General features: G+C 46.2%; 1 protein-coding gene across 3 annotated transcripts; it reads right to left on the bottom strand.

The window, feature by feature from the left end:
* Window positions 1–4,980: 4,980 nt before the first annotated feature.
* On the bottom strand, window positions 4,981–24,530 carry rnf25 (ring finger protein 25). Of its 3 annotated transcripts, XM_061225294.1 has the most exons (11): window positions 24,066–24,530; window positions 22,576–22,817; window positions 21,724–21,795; window positions 20,911–21,007; window positions 12,073–12,140; window positions 11,653–11,722; window positions 11,322–11,393; window positions 10,625–10,771; window positions 9,911–10,000; window positions 9,554–9,691; window positions 4,981–6,445 (listed from the first exon to the last, which is right to left on the bottom strand). In XM_061225294.1, exons 4-11 carry the CDS (start codon window positions 20,920–20,922, stop codon window positions 5,726–5,728), a joined length of 1,317 nt encoding a protein of 438 aa, XP_061081278.1. In that variant the 5' UTR covers window positions 20,923–21,007; window positions 21,724–21,795; window positions 22,576–22,817; window positions 24,066–24,530; the 3' UTR covers window positions 4,981–5,725. The 3 variants fall into 3 exon arrangements, with proteins under 3 accessions (XP_061081278.1, XP_061081276.1, XP_061081277.1); XM_061225292.1 differs by lacking the exon at window positions 22,576–22,817 and having other exon boundaries at window positions 21,724–21,807; XM_061225293.1 differs by lacking the exon at window positions 22,576–22,817 and having other exon boundaries at window positions 24,066–24,528.
* Between the last annotated feature and the right edge of the window lie 105 nt (window positions 24,531–24,635).

Genomic DNA, 24,635 nt, shown 5'->3' with positions numbered 1-24,635 from the left:
CGGGGATACCACACTCACGCCGTCACCCAGTGCAAGGAACCTCGGCGTGGTGATGCACAGCAGACTGTCCCTCTCCGAGAACATTGCGGCGGTGACCATGCAGGTTCTTCCTATACAATAAACGGAGAATCCGCCCCTTTCTCATCCCCTACCTGACCCAGCTCCTGGTCCAAGCAATGGTTCTGTCCCACCTGGACTACTGCAATTCCCTCTTTGCTGGCCTCCCAGCGTCCGCCATCAGACCCCTACTTATCCAGAATTCAGCAGCTCGTCTGGTCTTCAACTTTCCCAAATACTCACGTCACCCCCCTGCTTACTTCCCTCCACTGGCTGCCTGTCATGGCTCACATCACATGAAAACATTGGTGCTAGCCTTCCCAGCAGTTAAGGGGTCTTCCCCAGCTTACCTACAAAAAAATCATCAGACCCTACACCCCTGCCAGACCTCTTCCTTCAGCCTCCACAGGCCGCTTGGCACCTCCCCCTCTCCGAACTTCCACCTCACGCTCATGACTACTGTCTGTTCTGGCTCCACGGTGGTGGAACGAACTCCCCGTTGAGGTCAGAACTGTTGAATCTCTTCCAATCTTCAAGCGCAAACTGAAGACGCACCTCTTCAAGCAGCACCAGCAGTATTTTTAGTTTGGCTAGGTAAGCAGTGTTTGGCTAGTTAAGGGGTTTGGTTTGTTTGTTTGTTTAAAAAATGAAAATAAAAATGAAAATAGGCCATGGTCCTTATCTTTGTTGTGCAGGTAGCAGTTGAAATTGTACTTCCCTGTAGGGTCGTTCAGCGCACTTATCCCTGGTTATGGGTATGCACTTTGTTGTACGTCGCTCTGGATAAGAGCGTCTGCCAAATGCCATTAATGTAATGTAATGTAATAATAAATAATTTGATACTGGGTTGTTATTTTTTATTTTATCCAAAGCAATTTACATTTGATTAGACTAAGCAGGAGACAATCCTCCCCTGGAGCAATGCAGGGTTAAGGGCCTTGCTCAAGCACCCAACAGCTGTGCAGATCTTATCGTGGCTACACTGGGACTTGAATCACCAGCCTTCTGGGTCCCAGTCATACACCTTGGCCACTAAAACACTAGGGCAAGGAACATTGCGGTATGGTTTTTCTGTATCTGTTTAAATCTGTAGTATTAGTGCATAGATAATAAAAAAGTTTTGGACACCCTAAATATCAAGGAATAAGCTGATTGAACAGTCGACTTCAACACCAGTTGACAGTGTAGTTAAAATGGAGGCAGGAGTAATAATTTAACATTGCAGGAGGCAGCATTAAGCATATACACTTGAGACAGGAAAAGGAGATGCAGTCCTACAGGTTCATCTGAGCACACGTGGTCTTCTCATATGTAGTAACTTTAGTTGGATACTTTACATTAATGGCATTTGGCAGAAGCTCTTATCCAGAGCGACGTACAGTTGATTAGAATAAGCAGGAGACAATCCTCCCCTGGAGCAATGTAGGGTTAAGGGCCTTGCTCAAGGGCCCAACGGCTGTGCGGATCTTATTGTGGCTACAAGGGGGCGACATGGCTCAGGCAGTACGAGCAGTCGTCTGGCAGTTGGAGGGTTGCCGGTTCGATCCCCCACCCGGGCTGTGTCGAAGTGTCCCTGATCAAGACACCTAACCCCTAAATGCTCCCGACGAGCTGGTCGGTGCTTTGCATGGCAGCCAGTTGCCGTTGGTGTGTGAGTGTGTGAGTGTGTGTATGAAAGGGTGAATGAGAATTGTACAGCGCTTTGGATAAAGGTGCTATATAAATGCCAACCATTTTACCATTTACAATTAGAACCACCGACCTTGTGTGTCCCAGTCATTTACCTTAACCACTAAGCTACAGGCCACCTCATACTTCATATCTAATATGATAAAAACACAAAAACACAACGGGTGTTTCCATGTCTGGTTCTCTTTTCAAATCTAAGTTAAAACTATATACATGAGCCATGTAACAGGTCCCAGTCTGAAATGGAATGACATAAACCCACTTATTTGTCTGACATTTTGTGTATTTTTTATTTTTATTTTTTATCATGAAATTACCTTCATTTACTGGCATACTGTGACAGCAATCCATGAAATCTCCACAACTACCACACAAGTTTCATGCTATAATTAGTAGTTCACTGAAAGGTTGAGTGTGTGAAAGAGAGCAGCACTGGGAAATCCTCTCTCTACCCACACTCATTTGTCAGGTTATTCAGGAAAAGCCACACATTATAAATGTATCGCATTCACAATAAAATACCATTTTCTCCACTCTCCAAAAAGACAGATTTTGTGACCCGTTTCCTGCGACAGATGCAGCACAGAAAATGCCTCTTTCTAGACGGTTGCTGCCGTGTCATTGGCCTCCCAAACAGACACATCTGCAGGGAAGGGTCGGCCCATTGCTGCAGTGCACCATGAAAGCGCAACATCATCCCCGTGGTAACGTACATGGCAACAGCCGGCCGGAGAGACGCAGGCAAATTGCAATGGTGCCTCCCATTGGACCCCATGGCAACTCGCATTCTAGGGAAGGGCCACCTGAAAGCACTAGAGCCGTGTAAGCTGGCATACAGCTGAGGCTGCACTAATGTTAAATAAACAAGCAACACATTTTACATTTGTGGAAGAGGATAAAATGTTATGATGCACTGTGTGTTCAGAAATGCTGTTTTTTGTTTTTTTGCAACATCACAGCCGCCTCACAGCAAGGAGGGCCTGGGTTCGAATCCCCATCGGCCGGGGCCTCTCTGTGTGCAGGTTAGGCTGATTGGAGAGTCTAAATTGCCCATAGGAGTGTGTGAGTGAATGGTGTGTGTGCCCTGCGATGGACTGGCGACCTGTCCAGGGTGTATTCCTGCCTTTCGCTCAATGTATGCTGGGATAGGCTCCAGCCCCCCTGCGACCCTGTTCAGGATAATTGGGTTAGGATAATGAATGAATGAATGGATTCTTTGCAAACTCTAGAGACTAGTGTGCGTGAAAATACCAGGAGGTCAGCAGTTTCTGAGATACTCAAACCACCCTGTCTGCCACCAACAATCATTCCACAGTCAAAGTCACTTAGATCACATTTTATCACCATTCTGATGGTTGATGTGAACATTAACTGAAGCTCCTGACCCGTATCTACATGATTGTATGCATTGCACTGCTGCCACACAATTGGCTGATTAGATAATCGCATGAATAAGTAGAAAGTGCTTAGTGAGTGTATATTTCAAAAACAATGATTTTCACACTCCAATCAATATCTTTTCACACAGTAGTGCGCATCCTCATTTGACGTTGGTGAAATAGACTCCCTTACCCTTCAAACTTCCGCTTCGGCTTGTCTTTTTAGTGCATTGTTGAAAAACAGTGTGGGTTCACGCCCACAGGCTAAGACTCACATCAACTGCCTGTCTACACCAAGGAGAACAGCGGAACTCAACTCATTCATTTGCAGTGTTATTTCCCCACTTCTCATATTTCCTTCCCTGATTTTGAACATTTTCCATCACTGCAATCACCTCTGTCTGTTTTGAGCCCACAATATGAGCAGCCCAATTTTTTTACTTCGGTCAGGATGTTGAAGACAAAGGGCCCCATGTCAAATTGGCCTTTGATTGGGGAAGAGTTTTGCCAGTAGGCAGAGGTTCCGACTGCAAATCCCCAGAGAAAGCAGGGAGAGAAAAACAAAGAGCGTTATGTTACAGGCAGTAAATAAAGTGAGGCCCAGCCACACTGTGCTTCTTGATGACTGTTGAATTTATGACTTTGGGCATCCATCTCGTGCAGAGATGTTGCTTCTCCTGTCGATCTGGTTTCCTGGAGGCTGTCTGCACTCACACTCAGACTGAAGAGAGGAAGAGAAGAGGCGCATCAGCTGACGGACTCTTACTTCCAAACAAAGGCATTTATACATATTAATAAAACATTATATGTTTTAGTGCAGAATGGGAAGGCCCAATATCCTCATCAGTGCTCCTTATGCATGCGGCTGCTCCATACAGTATATCCTGCAGGGCTCAGTGCTTGGTCACATTTGAGATTTCCAAATATTTTCCAAAAGATTTAATTTTACAAAGACATTTTTGTATTTAATTTAAAAAAGTAACATAATACTGTAAGCAATTGACTACTTTTTACATAAAAACTAGATCAAGGCTCTCTGAGATCAGAAGCAAGGAGCCAACCAAAGTCTGCAGAAGAACTGTGGCAAGTTCTCCAACATGCTTGGAACAACCTCCCTGCTGATTGTCTTATAGAACTGCAGGACAACGTTGGCCATCTCAGAGAAGTGATGCAGTTTTAACGCCGAAGGATGGTCACAAAAAATATTGATTTGATTCAGTTTTTAACTATTCTGCCAAATTACTCAAATGTAATAATACATTTATTTAGGACCTTTAATTTAATTATTTTTGAAAGAATCTTATCTGTACAGAATGTTGTAAAGGTGCCTAAGACTGGAATCACAATCACTTGCTTTGACTCTAATTACATTTATTTAATTCAATTAAATTCCAGCTGTTTAGTCTGTAAAATCTGTACTATGCAAGTTAACCTCTATAAGCATTCCATCCACAGGGTAGCAAACCCTTATTTCTAGTGTCAGAGGAAATAAAAGCCGTGTTGGAGCTGCTCGTGTGAACCTCACTTTCATCACACTGATGTCTAGCACCCCATTCAGGCCACAGGCTGAACTGACCCGAGGCTAACTTCAGAAAAGCCATTATCATTCTCCATTTCGTGTCTGAGGGAGCCAAGCTAATTCACAGCCATTTGGATTCATGCTAACAAAATGGTAAACTTCATGTTGTTTCACATACCTGGCATTCCTTTGATTAAATATGCATACTTCTGAATGCAGACATTCATAGGTGGCATTTCACGTGTAATTTTCACTTAACTGAGTCAGAGATGACAGTTGACAAAGAGAAAGTCATTTTGAACGTGGCCGTGCCCATAAACAAGATTGTCACAAAAACAATTTTAGCAGTTGGTTTATTTGCATCAGTATTTGCTTTGGGTACGTTCATCACTAGCATGTTTACTGAGTTTACAGCAACACTAATATCAAATTAAGTGCTTATATGAATGTAAACACCCCTCACATGTATTTCTGTAACTTTACAATAGTACTGTTGACAATGTCAGGACTGCCTCTTACGTTTGCTTTATTTTACATTGGCCGAGTTCAGTGTGTGAAAAAAGGAAAGTACAGGAAATAACATGAGTTCCAAAATAATCTTTGCTTTCATAGGTTTGATAAGTTTTATACATTGGTGTCATTGCCATTGATCTGATAGTGTTATTAATCAGTGTTTCGGTCATTCTTTATTTGTATAGCGCTGGGCCTTTAACAAGCAGGTTGTCACACAAGCATTTCACTGTGGGTGTTCACCAGAGGAATAAAAAAATAAAAATAAAAAAACAACAGAAAAACCCCACTTGAGCTAAAGTGGGGAAAATAAGGTGATTCTTCGAACCAACCGAACCAAAAAATGGGACCAACCCAATGAAAGCTCATTAGCTGTACCTACGGCGCTATCGGCAAGACAAACCCTTCTCTAACTGAAGATGTAAGCTTGGGTTGTGTAGTGCTGTAAACTGTAAAGCTTGACCCGGTGTCAGTGGGGAATGCGCACACACAGAACACAGCAGGACAGCGGCAGGCAGAGAGCAGGTTTATTTTGGGGGATGTTAAATTGAGGTACAGCTCATCCCCCTCTTCACGGCCCCTCGCCTCCTGCCACCTCCGAATCCGCCTCTCTCTGAGTGAAACCCCTCCCACTCTTCCTGTTATCCCCGCCTCCTCTAAAATGGGTGTAGTGATCCGTTCCTCTTCGCCCCCTGTAGCCCCCCCCCCGGCCTCCCCAGTGGGGCGCGCCCTCCCTCGGGGCGTCCGGGCCGTGTACGTGCCTCTCGTCCAAACGTCTGGGCTGCTGACCGGAGCCCCTCCTCCGTCCTCTCCCCCATTGGCCGTGCCTCTGGCCCCGCCCCCTCCCAGGCATGGGGTCAGCCTGGCTGTTAGATTTTAAAATATCCGGGCACGACTGGTTTAGGGTGTGCTGCTGTCCGTCGCCGTGAGCGACGGCGTGAGCGTTGTCGTGAGCGACGGCATGCGGTCGGCTGATTTCCCCGCTCCGCTCGGCCCGGGCTGTCTCCGCCGGGCGAGGCTGCCGCGCAGGGTCTCGCCCCGACGAGAGGCTGAGTTTGGCCACGCCCTCCTCGCTCAGGCCCCGGGGCTCCGGCTGGGCCTCGCGCCTCCTGCTCCACTTCGATTGGCCGCGCCTCCTGCCACCGGACCCGGCCCTGCGCTCCGATTGGCTGGACGGCTGTGGACCCTGAGATGCTGTGACCTGATTGGTGGAGGGAGGGATGGAGGCGGGAAGTGGTGGGCTGGGAGGAGAGTCTGGGTCAGGAGCAACGCTGCCGGCATCGGCCGGTGGCTGGGTTACAGGGAGAGAGACCGCACTCAGACAATCGTTCAGACGGGGCAGCCTGTAGCGTAGTGGTTAAGGTACATGACTGTAGCGTAGTGGTTAAGGTACATGATTGTAGTGTAGTGGTTAAGGTACATGACTGTAGCGCAGTGGTTAAGGTACATGACTGTAGCGTAGTGGTTAAGGTACATGACTGTAGCGTAGTGGTTAAGGTACATGACTGTTGCGTAGTGGTTAAGGTACATGACTGTAGCGTAGTGGTTAAGGTACATGACTGTAGTGTAGTGGTTAAGGTACATGACTGGGGCAGCCTGTAGCCTAGTGGTTAAGGTACATGACTGTAGGGTAGTGATTAAGGTACATGATTGTAGTGTAGTGGTTAATGTACATGACTGTAGCACAGTGGTTAAGGTACATGACTGTAGCGTAGTGGTTAAGGTACATGACTGTAGTGTAGTGGTTAATGTACATGACTGTAGCACAGTGGTTAAGGTACATGACTGTAGCGTAGTGGTTAAGGTACATGACTGTAGGGTAGTGATTAAGGTACATGATTGTAGTATAGTGGTTAAGGTACATGACTAGTGTAGTGATTAAGGTACATGATTGTAGTGTAGTGGTTAAGGTACATGACTGTAGTGTAGTGGTGAAGGTACATGACTGTAGCACAGTGGTGAAGGTACATGACTGTTGCGTAGTGGTTAAGGTACATGACTGTAGCGTAGTGGTTAAGGTACATGACTGTAGCGTAGTGGTTAAGGTACATGACTGTAGCGTAGTGGTTAAGGTACATGACTGTAGTTTAGTGGTTAAGGTACATGATTGTAGTGTAGTGGTTAAGGTACATGACTGTAGGGTAGTGATTAAGGTACATGATTGTAGTGTAGTGGTTAATGTACATGACTGTAGCACAGTGGTTAAGGTACATGACTGTTGCATAGTGGTTAAGGTACATGACTGTAGTGTAGTGATTAAGGTACATGACTGTAGTGTAGTGGTTAAGGTACATGACTGTAGCGTAGTGGTTAAGGTACATGACTGTAGTGTAGTGGTTAAGGTACATGACTGTAGCGTAGTGGTTAAGGTACATGACTGTTGCGTAGTGGTTAAGGTACATGACTGTAGTGTAGTGGTTAAGGTACATGACTGTAGTGTAGTGGTTAAGGTACATGACCCTGTAGCGTAGTGGTTAAGGTACATGACTGTAGCGTAGTGGTTAAGGAACATGACTGTAGCGTAGTGGTTAAGGTACATGACTGTAGCGTAGTGGTTAAGGTACATGACTGTAGCGTAGTGGTTAAGGTACATGACTGTAGCGTAGTGGTTAAGGTACATGACTGTAGTTTAGTGGTTAAGGTACATGATTGTAGTGTAGTGGTTAAGGTACATGACTGTAGGGTAGTGATTAAGGTACATGATTGTAGTGTAGTGGTTAATGTACATGACTGTAGCACAGTGGTTAAGGTACATGACTGTTGCATAGTGGTTAAGGTACATGACTGTAGTGTAGTGATTAAGGTACATGACTGTAGTGTAGTGGTTAAGGTACATGACTGTAGCGTAGTGGTTAAGGTACATGACTGTAGTGTAGTGGTTAAGGTACATGACTGTAGCGTAGTGGTTAAGGTACATGACTGTTGCGTAGTGGTTAAGGTACATGACTGTAGTGTAGTGGTTAAGGTACATGACTGTAGTGTAGTGGTTAAGGTACATGACCCTGTAGCGTAGTGGTTAAGGTACATGACTGTAGCGTAGTGGTTAAGGAACATGACTGTAGCGTAGTGGTTAAGGTACATGACTGTAGTGTAGTGGTTAAGGTACATGACCCTGTAGCGTAGTGGTTAAGGTACATGACTGTAGTGTAGTGGTTAAGGTACATGACTGGGACCCGCCTGTAGTGTAGTGGTTAAGGTACATGACTGGGACCCGCCTGTAGTGTAGTGGTTAAGGTACATGACTGTAGGGTAGTGATTAAGGTACATGACTGTAGCACAGTGATTAAGGTACATGACTGTAGCATAGTGGTTAAGGTACATGACTGTAGCGTAGTGGTTAAGGTACATGACTGTAGTGTAGTGATTAAGGTACATGATTGTAGTGTAGTGGTTAAGGTACATGACTGTAGTGTAGTGGTTAAGGTACATGACTGTAGGGTAGTGGTTAAGGTACATGACTGTAGCGTAGTGGTTAAGGTACATGACTGTAGTGTAGTGGTTAAGGTACATGACTGTAGTGTAGTGGTTAAGGTACATGACTGTAGTGTAGTGGTTAAGGTACATGACTGTAGCGTAGTGGTTAAGGTACATGACTGTAGCGTAGTGGTTAAGGTACATGACCCTGTAGCGTAGTGGTTAAGGTACATGACTGTAGTGTAGTGGTTAAGGTACATGACTGGGACCCGCCTGTAATGTAGTGGTTAAGGTACATGACTGTAGTGTAGTGGTTAAGGTACATGACTGTAGCGTAGTGGCTAAGGTACATGACTGGGGCAGCCTGTAGCCTCGTGGTTAAGGTACATGATAAGATCCGCACAGCCGTTGGGCCCTTAACCCTTTCAGTCCCCAGCCCAGTATGAAGTGGCTCCACCCAAATCCCAAGGCGTTCTGGCTTTGGTTGAGAAAATGAGAACATTTTGTCTGCTTTTACTAGGGGCTCAAAACAATAGCAATCATTTTGCTGGGTTGACCAGGTCTCAGCAGGGAGAGTGCCCGTGATGGCCTCAGACTCAGGCTCACGGGGCCCAGGCCTCGTCCAGACCATCGCAGGGCTGCCGAGCTACGGGGTCGTAGGCGGGGTACCCTCGGCTATCATAGGTGATTGGAATAGATAGGGTGCAATTGGCTAACAAATTTGGAGAAAAATGGGAAGAAAAAAAAAAAAAAGGAGAAGGAAAAGGCCTCGGGTCCAGAGTGCCATAAAGCTCTCGGGACTGAAAGGGTTAATCCCGCACTGCTCCAGGGGGATTGTCCCCTGCTTATTCTACTCAACTGTAAGTCGCTTTGGAAGGCGTCTGCAAAATATCATCATCATTATTATTATTACTAATATAATTAAGAGAGACATTCTCAGAGGACCTAAACATGTAAACGGGTGGTTGGGGAGTCACGCCCTCACCTGATTAATATGTATGAGGAAACGGCTAGACTCCGCCTCAGGGTCTATGACCCCGCCTCTTTCCCGCTGTCGCTCCAGAACGCTCTGAAGTTTGGCCCACTTCTTTCGAAACTCTGGCCCGAGGACCGTTTCCTCAGTCTGCGGTACACAGGAAACGACAAAACCAGAGCAGCACAATTAGAACGGTGAACTCATCAAGAGGTGAAGTTGGCACATTTAACAAGCCTATATTTCCTCATCACTGGCAAATTAATACAAGAGTGACACTCAATTAAGAACATCCAATCAAAGGGAGCCGATTTTAGACTTTACTGCTCAACAAAGCATCGTTAGGCTCAGCAGTGTTGAAAGTCTCACCTTGGGAAAATGAGGCGTAGGGGAATTTAGAAGAACTTCCAGGTCGTAGGTCAGTGGTTCTCGACAAACTGGACACACCACAGACAGTTCCTATCAGGAGAGGGGGGAAAAGAGACTGAATATTTTTGCACTTGACTTCAGTTTATTGCCCCTTTATTGAAACTTCAACCAAAAAAAAACAAACACCCAATATCAAAACACAAACTTCAGAAACTAAAAAAGCAAAAACTACCGAGCCATAAATAATCACTGAACCCTCAATACCCCGAGCTCTATGCTACATTCATATTGCTAATCAGTGTTTTGCACTTGGCCTAAAACAAATACATAACAAATAGGGGCGATATTGGCTCAGGCGGTTTGATCCTGGCCTGGGTGTGTTGAACTGTTCTTGAGCAAGACACCTAACCCCCAAATGCTCCTGACGAGCTGGTTGGTGCGTTGCATGGCAGCCAATCACCGTTGGTGTGCGAGTGTGTGTTTGAATGGTTGAATGAGAAGCATCAATTGTGCAGCGCTTTGGATGAAGGCGCTATATAAATGCCAACAATTTACCATCTACATGCTTTGTGTTGAGCAATACTGAGACTTGTAAACATTAAAGGGTCTAATAACAGAAACAAGATGCCAATCCACAAACTGCAGTGGCCCAACATTTCCTCGGTGAAGGAGCACTTAGTATCGTCCTTTCGGGGGGTGTGAGAGATGTCTGACCTGGCCCTCCATCCTCCCCCGGGTCTTGTCCTCCTCCCGCTCCCTGGCCCGTTCCTGCAGCTCGCTCTCGGAGTGCGCCGCGTAGCGCCCCAGGCAGTGGGAGTGGAAGTAGTGATAGCAGCCCGTCTTCGTGAACACCTCTCCGTCCTGCGGGGGGCGCCACAGAGTCAGCCAGGGCCTCTCACGCGGGAACCTTTCAGTCCCAGGCCCAGTATCAAGCGGCTCAACCCAAGATCCCAAAATCCCCAAATCCCAAGGGGGTTTGGGCTTTGGTTGAGAACATTTTGTAGGGTTTTAATACGCGCTCAAAACGATAGCATAGCAGTCTGATTGGTTGAAAATGTATAAGGTTGAGGGTGGCATATGCCATATTGGAATTTTACAGTAGTTAGTTACGCTGGAGAGCCATATTGCACTCATGGGACTAAAAGGGTTAAAGCGGCTCACTCATTGGAGAGCCTAGTGGCTAAGGTGCTTGACTGCAACCTGGAGGGTTGGTTGGTTCAAGCCCCAAGCCCCAGTGCTGCCACAATGAGGTTAGTGCAGCTGTTGGGCCCTTGAGCAAGGCCTAAAACCCCACATTTCTCCAGGAGGGATTGTCCTGTTTGTCTAATCAACTGTAAGACACTCTGGATAAAAAGCGTCCGCTAAATAACCGTGGTGTAAAAGCTCCGCGCGGGTTACCCCAGGGCAGCACCTTGAAGCCGTACAGGCAAATGACGCAGCTCCCGTGAGGAATGTTGCTCTCCGTCAGGATTTCTTTGGCTTTCTGTCATGAGAGAGAGACGTGCTAAGAGACAGTGGCACGTTATAAATAGTCCCTTTCAAGTTTCTAGTCTTGTTCCACAATACCAAATATGATCTACAAACAAACACACAGTCTTACATAAAAGCACACACACACCTACATACAAAAACGCACACACGCACACACACACACATGCATAAACAAAACACGCTCACACTCTCTCGCACACGCACACACGCACACGCACACACACACACACACACACAGCAGCAGTAATGACCTGGATGAGCTGGTACAGAACAGGGGTCCCGAGGCAGGCCTGGGCTTCAGCCTCCAGACAGCGTCGCACACTGAGGGAGATGGACAAGTATAAGAATTCTCTCAGAAATCCCATTTTCAAAGAAGTTCAGAAGCTTGCAATATGCTGCAGAACATTCCACTTTCATTAGGGTGGCGAAGACCTTGGTGAGGTTCTGCACAACTTCCCTGTTTTGGGCTGGACCGAAGAAAACAAGTTCAATCAGACCAAGTGATCAGCAGGTGCTGTCTGAGTTTCACCTTAAATAAAGTTAATTACAAAAGTCTTGTGCCCTCCCAATGTCGAGTAGTCTTGTAGTTCGGCTAGGTAGCACTGGATGCTAATTATAGGAAAACATGTTCTAACACAAAGCAGTGAGTTATCAGTTGGTTTATCAGTTACCTGAGCAGCTTGTCATCGGAGAGGCCCCGAGGATTGTGAATGGAGATGGAGGGAGCAGAGGAAGGGTACTGAAAGAGAGAGCACGCCTGTTAGCACAAGCAGTGGTTTTGTCTCCGTAGCATGCTTAGCTCAATAACATAGCATGCTAACTTTTACGGTATTTACGGTAGTAAATAGCATTTACGGTAGTTATGCTCGAGTACCATATGACACTCTTTATTAAGATATTTTTTTAGGCCTTTTTCAGCTTTATTGGACAGTATAGTGTAGAGAGACAGGAAGAATGAGAGGGGAAGACATGCGACAAATTGTCAGACGGTCGGATTGGAAGCGCCGACGTCAGGGCTCAATGAGCATGCGGTCAGTGCTCTACAGGCTGCTCCACCGAGACACCCACCATATGACACTCTTGGGATTCAACGGCAGTTACACTCGAGTACCATGAGACACTCTTGGGACTGAAACGGTTGTTGACAACACCAAGCAAACCACCAAAAATGCCCCTGAATAGTTAAATCGTGTGCATGACTTCGTGGTCCAAGAAAAAACCTTCGGGCAAGTGGGTCCCGAGTTGAGAAACGTTCAGAACTCCACAGGAAAGGAGGTGAAGAAGGGAGGGATGGCCCTGCCCTGCAGCACAGGGCAAAGTGATAAAGGAGGATAAAGGACGGGGCTGGAGAGAGGTGTTGGAGGAATACGCACTGAGTTACAGTCCCCTCCAAAAGTACTGGGATTATGCAACTCACTGAAGACAATTGAGTTTGAGGTCAAAAGATGTACATGAGATGACAGCTCAGCTATAATTTCCCAGTATTTTTATCTAGATTTGCTAAACAACTTAGAACTTCTGTATCCAGACCACCCAATTTTTAGGTGATCCAAAGTATCGGAACATGTGACTGACAGGTGTTTCTTGTTGCCAAGATGTGTCCTGTTAGATCAATTGGTTAAACAATAAATAGTTCTGAATGTCTACTCTTGGTTTTAGCCTTGGCAAAGAAGAAAAACAAGGCTACAGAATATATACAAACACAATACTGACAGAGCCCAGGGACATGGTTAACGCTAAAGCGACAGTTCTGCATTAATAATTGTTACGGTTACGCGGCCAGGGAGAAATTTTCTACCCATAACCAGTTTGCCAGTAACTAGTAGACACACAACATGTAAATCCCCCTCTTTAAATATACAAGAACTTGGTTGCCCATGTAAGAATGTAAACTTACTTTGCTCTTTCTAGCAATGACGGCTTTCCCTCATTCACATAGTTAAGCTGATACCACGGTCAGCCATTTTGAGGTGAGAAACCGTACCAGTTTAAAAATGTTTCTTCTGGGTCTGATACTCTCCCTCCTTTCACCCAAATCGAAAATAAAATCGCAACAGCATTTATCCCTAAAAGTAGATAAGGCAACAGACTCCTGCCAGCAGAAACTGCACCAACTGTACACACGTAGCCATGGCAACCTGTCAGCAGAGAACATGAATGCAAAATAGAATACACATAAAACACCAGGAACCTAAACGTTAACTTACAAGAACCTGAAAGCAAATCAGCGGAAACATAAAAAATAGCGTAAATATAAAAGAGCATGTACGTAAAAGAGCGTGTACGTAAAAGTGCTTGTACGTAAAAGAGCGTGTACGTAAAAGAGCTTGTACGTAAAAGAGCGTGTACGTAAAAGAGCGTGTACGTAAAAGAGCGTGAACGTAAAAGAGCTTGTACGTAAAAAAAAACAAACAACAAACGTAGAAAAAGAGGACAAACTCACTGCACCAAATGTTCTTCAGCTAAAAGAAGCCGATATTGAAAACTTCTCCCAAAAACTCAGCAAAAACCACTGCTCAAGGTGGTCCAAGCATTACCGGCAGGCAAGGAAGACAACTGAAGAGGCTGTGTTCCATAAGTATTTGGAGAGTGTTACAATTTATTTTCTTTTGGCTCTGTCCTCTAGCACATCGGATCTTGAATGAAACAATGAATATGAAGTTAAAGTGTGGACTGTCGGCTTTATTTTGAGGGTATTTGCATCCAAATCAGGTGATCATTGATTCTTACATCCCTTTTTTTACACGTAGTCCCCCTGTTTTATGGGTCAGCCGTTTATGATTAGTCAGGTGTATTCAATCACTTCCACAGCACAGCTATAAGAAAGCTTTCAGTATCTGGCTTTTGATTGCCTTTGGATTTTGTTATTCGTGTTTGTCAACATGAGGACCAAAGCTGTGCCAGTGAGTCGAGTAAGCCAAGGAAGAGAGCACTAGTGTATGTGTGGGACCATTTCCTTGCTGTGGGATGAAGCACTGTCCAAAGGGTCTGGAGGCATTTGATTGAACTTGAGCGGATAAGATAATTCATTCTAAAGTGTACAGAAGTATCAACAAAGTCAGTCAGCCAGCACCTGTGGCAGCCATACATGCCCGAATTATAGCACCCCCATCGCCGTGTTTCACAGATGAGGGGGGTGCTTGGGCTGTTCCTGTCAGCCTAATCACTTTGCTCTCGCCATGACTCTGGAATGTCAATCTTGGTCTCATCTGTCCACAAGACCTTTTTCCAGAACCCTGTAAGCTCTTTTATGCACTGCTTAGCAAACTGAAACCTGGCCATCCTGTTTTTGCAACAAACAAGAGGTTTGCATCTTACAGTGTAGCCTCTGCGAGGTCTTCTGTGCAGCACAGTCACTGACACATCCACGCCTGACACGGTAGAGTGCTTCTGATCTGCAGACTCCTGACACGGTAGAGTGCTTCTGATCTGCAGACTCCTGACTGAAGAGTGCTTCTGATCTGCAGACTCCTGACTGAAGAGTGTTTCTGATCTGCAGACTCCTGACTGAAGAGTGTTTCTGATCTGCAGACTCCTGACTGAAGAGTGCTTCTGATCTGCAGACTCCTGACTGAAGAGTGTTTCTGATCTGCAGACTCCTGACTGAAGAGTGTTTCTGATCTGCAGACTCCTGACTGAAGAGTGTTTCTGATCTGCAGTCAGGTCTTTGGGTTTTTTTTTTTTCATTATGGTGAGAAATCTGCAGATATCAACTGTAGAGGTCTTCCTTGGCCTACCAGCCCCTTTGCAATAACTAAGCTCTTTCTTCTTAATACAGTTACACATAGTTTAGCCTATGTATTTTATTTTTATATATATTTTTTTTCTTCTTATTTCTCAGCCTCATCATGGCTTCCTTGACTGTCATTGGCACAACTCATGTTGACAAACACCAATAACAAGCCTAGAATCAAGACTAGATAATGAAAGCTTTCTTTTACTTGCACTAAGGAAGCGATTGAGTACACCTGCCTAATCAGAAACAGCTCAGACGCCTACTGTCCAATTACATTTGGTCCCCGAACATAACAATGGTGAGAACAGGCCATTCACCCCAGCAATGCTCGCCTTTTCCTGGAGGTACTATGCATAAAAAGGTATGCAATTCCTACACAGAACACCCAATATGGATGCAAATCCCCTCAAATGAAAGGTGACAGCCTGCAATTTAACCTCATATTCATAGTTTCATTTCCAATTTAATGTGCTGAAGTACAGCAATTGAATCCCTGCACTGTATATTAACAGTTCATGAGATGCTCTCGGCTAGTCAGTCTTTCTTTATATCAGAGATCTTGATTCCTGGTCCAGGAGAGTCGCAGGGCGTGCTGGTTTTTTTTTTCACCTGAGTATCAGCAACCAATTCAGACCCAAGAAAACAGGTGAGGTGAGATAACTGTGTACTTGAATTGATCAATTAATTGCGTGCCAAGTAACAATAAAAACGGCTTGCAGGATCTGCTGGTTGTTGTTGTTACTTGGCATGCAATTAAAAAGGCACGCCCGAATCAGGAACGAAGATCGCGGCTTAATATAATCATCATAAAATTAGACTTAATTAATTATTAATTAATAACCTCATATTGTGTTTGGCTGAGAGACATCAGTGCGTGCCATTATATCACAATAAGTCACTGCTTAGCAAAACAATACCATTATGTTTACATTTGGTTGCCTCATTATATCAGAGATATTATAAACTTGTAACCTAGCAACACTTTAGAAGCGCTCTGTTCAGTCGCTAAAACCGCCTAAGAAACAGTTTGAATTCGAGTTACTGTATCGTTCTTTAAAGTTATTTATTTATTTATTTATTTATATAAATGTGTTGACATAACAGTTATACGCTCACTGAGCACTTTATTATGAACATTTTTACTTTATTACACCTACTTATTCATGCGATTATCTAATCAGCCAATTGTGTAGCAGTGGTGCAATGCACACAATCGTGTAGATACAGGTTAGGAGCTTCAGGTAATGTTCACATCAACCATCAGAATGGGAGAAAAAAATGTGATCCAAGTGACTTTGACTGTGGAATGATTGTTGGTGGCAGACAGGGTGGTTTGAGTATCTCAGAAACTGCTGATCTCCTGGGATTTTCACGCACACACACAAAGAATGGTGCAAAAAACCAGACTGGTCCAAGCTGACAGGGAGGTGACAGCAATGCACATAACCACACATTACAACAATGGTATGCAGAAGAGCATGTCTGGACACACAATGCATCATAACTCTAAGTGGATAGACTACAGCAGTAGAAGTCTAAAAAATAAAAAAAAAGTCTAATAACTACCTCCCCTCCAAGAAATCGCCACCTTAGCGTGGTGGAGGGGTTTGTGTGTCCCGGTGATCCTGGGAGCTAGGTTGTTGTGGGCATTGTTAGCCCCCAGTAGGGTCTCCCAAGGCAAATTGGTCCCAGGGGAGGGGCAGACTAAGAGCGATTCAAAGACTCCATGATACGGCCACACAATGACCCAGTTACCTCGCCCGGAAAAGGGAAACCGGGGCCCCCTTCTGGAGCCAGACCCGGGAGGGGAACTCGTCGGAGAGCATCTGGTGGCCGGGCCTTATCCCATGGGGCCCGGCTGGGCACAGCCCGAACTGGTCACGTGGAGTCGCCGCCCTGTGGGCTCACCACCTGCAGGGGTCGGCATCGGAGTTGGGTGCTTTGCCCAACGGGCAGTAAGTAAAGGCGGGGATCCGGGCGTGCTGTTCCTCGGCGTCGCACACTGGTTCTGGGGACGTGGAACGTCACCTCTCTGGTGGGGAAGGAACCGGAGCTAGTGTGGGAGGCGGAGCGGTACCAACTAGATATAGTTGGGCTCACCTCCACGCAAAAACCCGGGTATGAGAGGAGTTTGGGGAGGCTATGGAGAAGGACTTTCGGTTGGCCTCGAGGAAGTTCTGGCAAACCATCCGACGACTCAGAAAGGGAAAGCAGGGCTTGTCTCAGGCCGTTTTCAGCAGGGGAGGAGAACTGCTGACCTGGACTGGGGATATTGTCGGGCAGTGGAAAGAGCACTTCGAGGAGCTCCTGAACCCGAACAACACGTCCTCTGTGGAAGAGGCAGAGCCCGAAGACTCGGGGGAATCTGCACCTATATCCCTGGTGGAAGTTGCTGAGGTAGTCAAAAAGCTCCTCAGTGGCAAGTCGCTGGGTGTGGATGAGATTCGCCCTGAGATGCTGAAGGCTCTGGACATTGTTGGGCTGTCTTGGCTGACACGCCTCTTCAGTGTCACGTGGAGGTCGGGGACAGTACCTGCAGAGTGGCAGACCGGGGTGGTGGTCCCCATTTTCAAAAAGGGGGACCGGAGGGTTTGCTCCAATTATCGGGGTATCACACTCCTCAGCCTCCCTGGGAAAGCTTACTCTAGGGTGCAGGAAAGGAGGCTCCGACCGAAAGTCGAACCTCGGATTCAGGAGGAGCAATGTGGCCTCCGTCCTGGTCATGGAACAGTGGACCAGCTCTTTACCTTGGCGGGGTTGCTGGTGGGGTCATGGGAGTTTGCCCATCCAGTCCACATGTGCTTTGTGGACTTGGAGAAGGCTTTCGACCGTGTCCCCCGGGGAACCCTGTGGGGGGTTCTGCGGGAGTATGGCGTACCGGGGCCGTTGTTACGAGCCTGTATAACCAAAGTGAGAACTGTGTCCGCATTCTCGGCACAAAGTCAAGCACGTTTCCAGTGGGTGTTGGACTCCGCCAAGGTTGCCCCTTGTCACTGGTCCTGTTTGTGGTATTCATGGACAGGATCTCAAGGCGCAGCCGAGGTGAGGAGAGTGTCCGGTTTGGTGACCTCAGAATCGCATCTCTGCTTTTTGCGGATGATGTGGTTCTGCTGGCTTCATCAGCACGCACTGGAGCAGTTTGCAGCCGAGTGTGAAGCGGCCGGGATGAGAGTCAGCACCTCCAAGTCCGAGGCCATGGTTCTCTGCCGGAAAACGGTGGATTGCTCCCTCCGGGTTGGGAACGAGTCTTTGCCCCAAGTGAAGGAGTTCAAGTATCTCGGGATCTTGTTCAAGAGTGAGGGTAGAAGGGAGCGTGAGATCGACAGGCGGATCGGTGCAGCATCAGCAGTAATGCGGGCATTGCCCCGGACTGTCGTGGTGAAGAGGGAGCTGAGCCGGAAGGCGAAGCTCTCGATTTACCGGTCAATCTACATCCCAACCCTCACCTATGGTCACGAGCTTTGGGTAATGACCCGAAAGAACGAGATCGCGTATACAAGCGTAGGGTGGCCGGGCTCAGCCTTAAGGCCCGGACACACCAAACCGACGGTCGGCCGAGGAGCGCCGACAAAGATCGCCTCGCGTCGATACGCGTCGTTAATGTTGGCTGTGCCGAACACACCGCAATGACGGTCCGCCGACGGCCGAGTTGCACGTACATTCTGCGCCTGCGTGAGGTAATAACTCTCCACACCAGCAGGTGGCGGTAGTCTGTATTTGTCTTTCAAAAAATGGAAACCGGAAGACCGGGGAATGCGTTTGCATTGCGTTGGACCTAGAAGCAGCCATTGTCTCGCTCACAACAAACAGTTTGCAGCAATTTCCTTGTTCTCTCGCTATTTAGTAATACTAATCGAAAATTATGTCTGGTAGTGATAGTAACTTTGGAATGGCTTGCTTTCGTCGCTTCCGTTTCTCTTCTCGTGCACTGATTCGCTAGCTGGACAGCCAATCAGAGAGCTCTCTCTCATCGACGGCTCCGGGGGCTCCGACGCCGATTCAACATGTCGGAGCCCTCCAAAACGTGCCAACGGAGTGTCGGCGTGCGGGACACACCGGAAAGACTCGGCCGACAGGGCGCCACCGACTTCCGACGGCCGACCGTCGGTTTGGTGTGTCCGGGCCTTTAGAGATAGGGTGAGGAGCTCGGACATCCGGAGGGAGCTCGGAGTAGAGCCGCTGCTCCTTCGCGTCGAAAGGAGCCAATTGAGATGGTTCGGGCATCTGATCAGGATGCCTCCCGGGCGCCTCCCTTTGGAGGTTATCCGGGCTCGTCCAACTGGGCGGAGACCCCGAGGCAGACCCAGAGCCCACTGGAGAGATTATATATCTCTCCTGGCCTGGGAACGCCTCAGGATCCCCCAGGAGGAGCTGGAATGCATTGCTGGGGAGAGGGACGCCTGGAATACCCGGCCTACTGCCACCACGACCCGACTCCGGATAAGGGGGTGACGATGGATGGATGGATGGATAATAACTACCTAATAAAGTGCTCACTGAGTGTATACACTTATGAAATATCAGCCTAGCGCCTTCAACAGCAGTGCCAATATCTGACAGTAAGGCACTGCTTCTCATGTATTAGCCCCATGAGGGTCGGCTCAGTTTTTATAATGCAACGAGTCTGACGAGTAGCATCTAAAACACACCTCACTGCACCTCTTCAGTTTGAGCGACCGCAGCCAGGGGGCGCACACTCGCACTCAGCAGCGCTAGCACAGTCAGCCAGACCGCAGGAACCCGGCTGCCCACAGGAGGCGCTGCTGAGCTGAAGTGCACCCTACTGACTGAAGCCCACACTTATTGGCTAATGCCGTGGCCAATTATGCATTGCCTTTTGGGACTCCTGTCCAATCAGCTGAGGCACAGTCGGGTTCCGGACTGTGGGATTCATCAGGCAGCCAATCAGCCGCCTGCGAGTACAAAAGTGGTTTTCGGTCTCAGTCTAGGTACTTAATGGTGTTTCTTAAAATAAACTGCAAGGAAAACGGGGGCACTAATGCAAAGGCAAGCTTCAGGTCCATGCCATTTCCTTCTCTTTAGCAGGTCTCAAAACAAACAACACAAGCACGCAGACACAGTGGAAGCACCCTCCGGGACTATTATGTCCTTCCTGAATCACGCTCAAATGCTAATTATGCCCAACGGAATCCTTGACTTGGAGCATAGTTGACATTAAATGAATCCCTCAAAGACACCCCCTGCAACAGTAGCCTGGTTTGATAAATCTGCTAGAGTCTGTAACATTAGCCTGGTTTGATAAATCTGCTAGAGTCTGTAACAGTAACAGTAGCCTGGTTTGATAAATCTGCTAGCGTCAGTAACAGTAGCCTGGTTTGATAAATCTGGCAGAGTCTGTAATAGTAGTCTGGTTTGATAAATCTGCTAGAGACAGTAACAGTAGCCTGGTTTGATAAATCTGCTAGAGTCAGTAACAGTAACAGTAGCCTGGTTTGATAAATCTGGCAGAGTCTGTAATAGTAGTCTGGTTTGATAAATCTGCTAGAGACAGTAACAGTAGCCTGGTTTGATAAATCTGCTAGAGTCAGTAACAGTAACAGTAGCCTGGTTTGATGAATCTGCTAGAGTCTGTAACAGGAGCCTGGTTTGATAAATCTGCTAGAGTCTGTGACAGAAGCCTGGTTTGATTAATCTGCTTGAGTCTGTAACAGTAACGGTTTCTTTTGTTCACTGCTGTGAAATCTTTCAGACAAAAAAAACAAGGACAAGTTGCGGGAGGGGAATGAGAGATGGGCGAAGATGTGGTTCATACCTGGGAGTCCATGGTTAAGGTGAGTGTGAGTCGGACGAACTGGGAGAGTGAGTCCTCGGCTGTAGAGGGATACAGGTCCACACTCACATCCCAGTCCCTGAGCGGGAAACGGGAGCAACACAAGAGTTCAGTCAACACACAAGATTCCCCTTTCCTGCAAACTGCCGTTCCTTCTGTTCCCACAATCCCTTTCCGGCCTCTAGTCCTTCTTTCACCATCTTACATCCCGCTGAACACCTTTAAACTGGTGCATTTTTCAGCAATAAAACTAGAGATTGTTCCTATCTTTCAGAAATCACACATAATTCTAACACAGTAAATGAAACCCCTCTGAGAAATTCAAATGGCCACACCGAAGTGTTCACAAGTCACGTTAAATTAAAGGGAAGCACGAGGCTTAAGCTGGGAATACACCAAGCTGATGGACGCTAAATAGACAGCAAGAGAACGGTAAAGATGACTCCAAGTCCGATGACAAGCGCAATCCGCAGTTAGCACTGGCTTTCAAGAATTTCTCCCGGATGTTTGACAAGCCAGTTTTGCATGTTGAGCGTAAGTAACTCCTCTGAAACAGTGGCAGAATATGAACTACAGAGACTGCATCGGACAGCAGTTAATGATAACTCCACCACCCCCCAGAGTCAGAACTCTCCTGCAGGCTGATTGGCTTCATGGGCTGACCAATGGGGTCCTGAGGCCTTCTGCAAGGGCCAACCACAGCTGACTATCCCACACACCAGGCAGGCTGTACCACCTTTGTTGGCCGACCATCGCCCCAGTGTATTCCCGACTTTACTTTTACATGCAACTTACCTGTCGCTTTTACGACTGACCCTCAGTTCCTCAAGATAGATGGACTGTAGTACTTCAATCTCGGACAGCACACTGAAATTAGAGCTACAACTAAATTAAACTGACAGCAAACACACTGACCAGACAATGTAATAAACAGTCTAGCTAATGAACGCAGTTTCAAAACAACGTGGTCGAGAATGATTTCAGTCCTCTCCAAAAGTATTGGAACAGTAAGGTCAATTCCTTTGTTTTTGCTATACACTGAAGACAATTGAGTTTGAGGTCAAAAGATGACGGATCCGAATTTTAGCTTTTATTTCCTGCTATCAATGCTAAACATACACGTCTACTCTGGGTTTTAGCCTTGGGTTTTGCCTGTGAAGACTGCATTTGTGTTAAAAAAGATTAACCAACATGAAGACCAGAGAGTTGTCTTTGGGAGAAATGGAAGCCATTTGAAGCTTAGAAAAGAGGAGAAATCGCATTGGGGATAGCTTGTACAACAAGTTGGAATGTCCTGAAAAAGAACAGAACACATCTGGGCAACAAGAAACACCTGTCAGTCACATGTTCCAATACTTTTGCTCACCTAAGAATTTGGTGGTCTGATACAAATGGTGATATAATCCTAACTTGTTTCACAAATCTAGATAAAAATACCAGGAAAAAAAGCTGAAATTCAGATCCATCATCTCATGTACAACGTTTGACCTCAAACTGAATTGCCTTCAGTGCATAGCAAAAACAAAGGAATTGACCTTGCTGTTCCAATACATTTGGAGGGGGTGTATATACGTAGATCCTCCAGAAGTTCGTGGAAAAATGTGACGTCATAACCTCAAGTTACAGAATGACCTTCACCATTCTTACATAGGGGTTGCATCATCCTGGTCACAGAGCTAAAGAAGGGAAGGAAGCGTGTCCTTTTTTTGTTGAAGATATTAAGCTGTTGCTGACTGGCTGAGGGATTGCATCAAGGAATTAGTCATCTTTTGGACCGGGCGCGCTCAGTTACAACATAGGTGTGGTCTCTGGATGTTTCCGGGGCCAGCCTCTACACACTCTCCTTGTCATGAAAGCCTGCTCAACAGGTGTACCAATTGTCTTTGATACTGTAAAAGGAGTACAGGGGTTTTAACCTGGCATTGACCTAAACATTGCAATATAAGGCATTCATTCATATATTGGATGAGACCCCGAATTGAGGAAGTCTAGACGATTATACAGCTTTCGACAGCACCGAAGCACCGAAAAACCAATAGGCCTGCGATCGCTTTACCAGCGGTCGAACGCTGGAAGCTGGACCGATTAGAGCAGAGTTTGCTCGATAATAGGAAATCAGCATTTCCCAACTTTTGATTTTCTTCCCAGTAACAAGTAACTAAAACATGTTTGGTAACTTGTTACAACTTCAACGCAATAGCAAAAGCCAAGCGGGACTTTTAACAGTTGACGCTTCCAGTATGTTGCCTGCATTCAGAGGCGTCTGATGATGGATTACGCTTGCGAAGCCAGGCTCAGGCCTCCGGAGCCTGGGAGGGGATTATGTTCATAGCGCTGCTGTCGTATACACTGATGTTAACAACCTAGCTAGCTACTAATAAGCACCAGCAAAACATGTTTTGTTTTTTCATTTTTTAAAATCATTTAATAGTCTTAATATTGCAAAGACAATGCTTGGGGGGAAACAAAATACACTTCGACCCCTCTGAGTTCGTTGGCTAATCATAGCTAGCTAAGGTTACTTCATTTCCAGCAACGTTAGTTAAAAAAGTGCTGCTTGAAATCATGACATGAGCTAGCTAGCTAGCTAGCTACCACGCTGCTAATATGGTTACTTAAGTAAAATATCTGAACATTGATCGAAATCGGCTAACTTTTGCAACTACAAACCTTACACAGCCATTTGATCTCGGCTATATAGCTCGCACTAGCATAAGCTATCTACTGCCAAGCCTTCAACAGAGCATGCAGTATAAGCTTGCCTGTCTAAAATTATATCGGCGTTCATAACTACCTACGTCGTAATGTAACATGCTAGCTAGCTAAACTGATGTGCATTTGGTGGCAGGTTTGTTAGCTGTGGAATTAACGTTAACCAACTTAGTTAACTAGCAACTCGTTTTCATTTTTCACTTATACATGTTGACATGGTAGCTAGCTGTCCACACAGCTCGCCAGCTAATAGCTCATTTGCAGCTAATAACAAACGGATATAAAGCTAGCTATGTGACCAGTGGCATTCAGTCCAGCACAGATGGGATCTGTAAAACCGCGACAAATGTAATTGATCACGCTCAAGATCACATATCAAGTTCTAAACTAATGTAAACTCTTCATTTTCCATCAAGCAAACTCACTCGCTTTCCGTCGCCATCTTCATTCTACCCTCGCCGGGAACCACGCCGGTTAGGCTGTCAGCACCACAGCGCAGCATTTATAACTTCAGTTCTGTGGTCAGTTCTTCCGAAATCAAGAGTCATGAACACACTCATGAAAGATGGTGGTTAGAGAAAGCTGTATCACTGCTGCATCATTTTTAAAGCAAATACATTCGAGGAACCGATTATTAATGGACCTTCGTACTTCGTCTCGATGGTCGTCTTGTTTTTCCACAACTCTCGACAGAAAGGGTGTTGAACGGTACCAACTAGGCCTACCAGAACTTATTTAAAAAAAATAATCACGGAATGTCCCTGCTAACAAGGATTATGATGCCGATGATGTATGTTTTAATTTACCACATATAAAACTTAAATATGTTGTAACTTGTATAAAGCCATATTATTGCTGAGCACTACAAACTAAATTATATACACTGAATCAATTTTTCAGTTAATGTCAGTGATCACAGCATGCATGGAAACTGCAGAAACGGTTTTTTTTTAAATTAGTATCGTGAAGTGATGAATATCCGCCGTTTTAACAGT

The sequence above is a fragment of the Conger conger genome, chromosome 16, assembly GCF_963514075.1.
Source record: "Conger conger chromosome 16, fConCon1.1, whole genome shotgun sequence".
In the NCBI taxonomy this organism is placed as follows: Eukaryota; Metazoa; Chordata; class Actinopteri; order Anguilliformes; family Congridae; genus Conger; species Conger conger.
The sequence above is the reverse complement of the archived record's forward strand: the minus strand, read 5'-3'. Positions and strand labels throughout refer to the sequence as shown.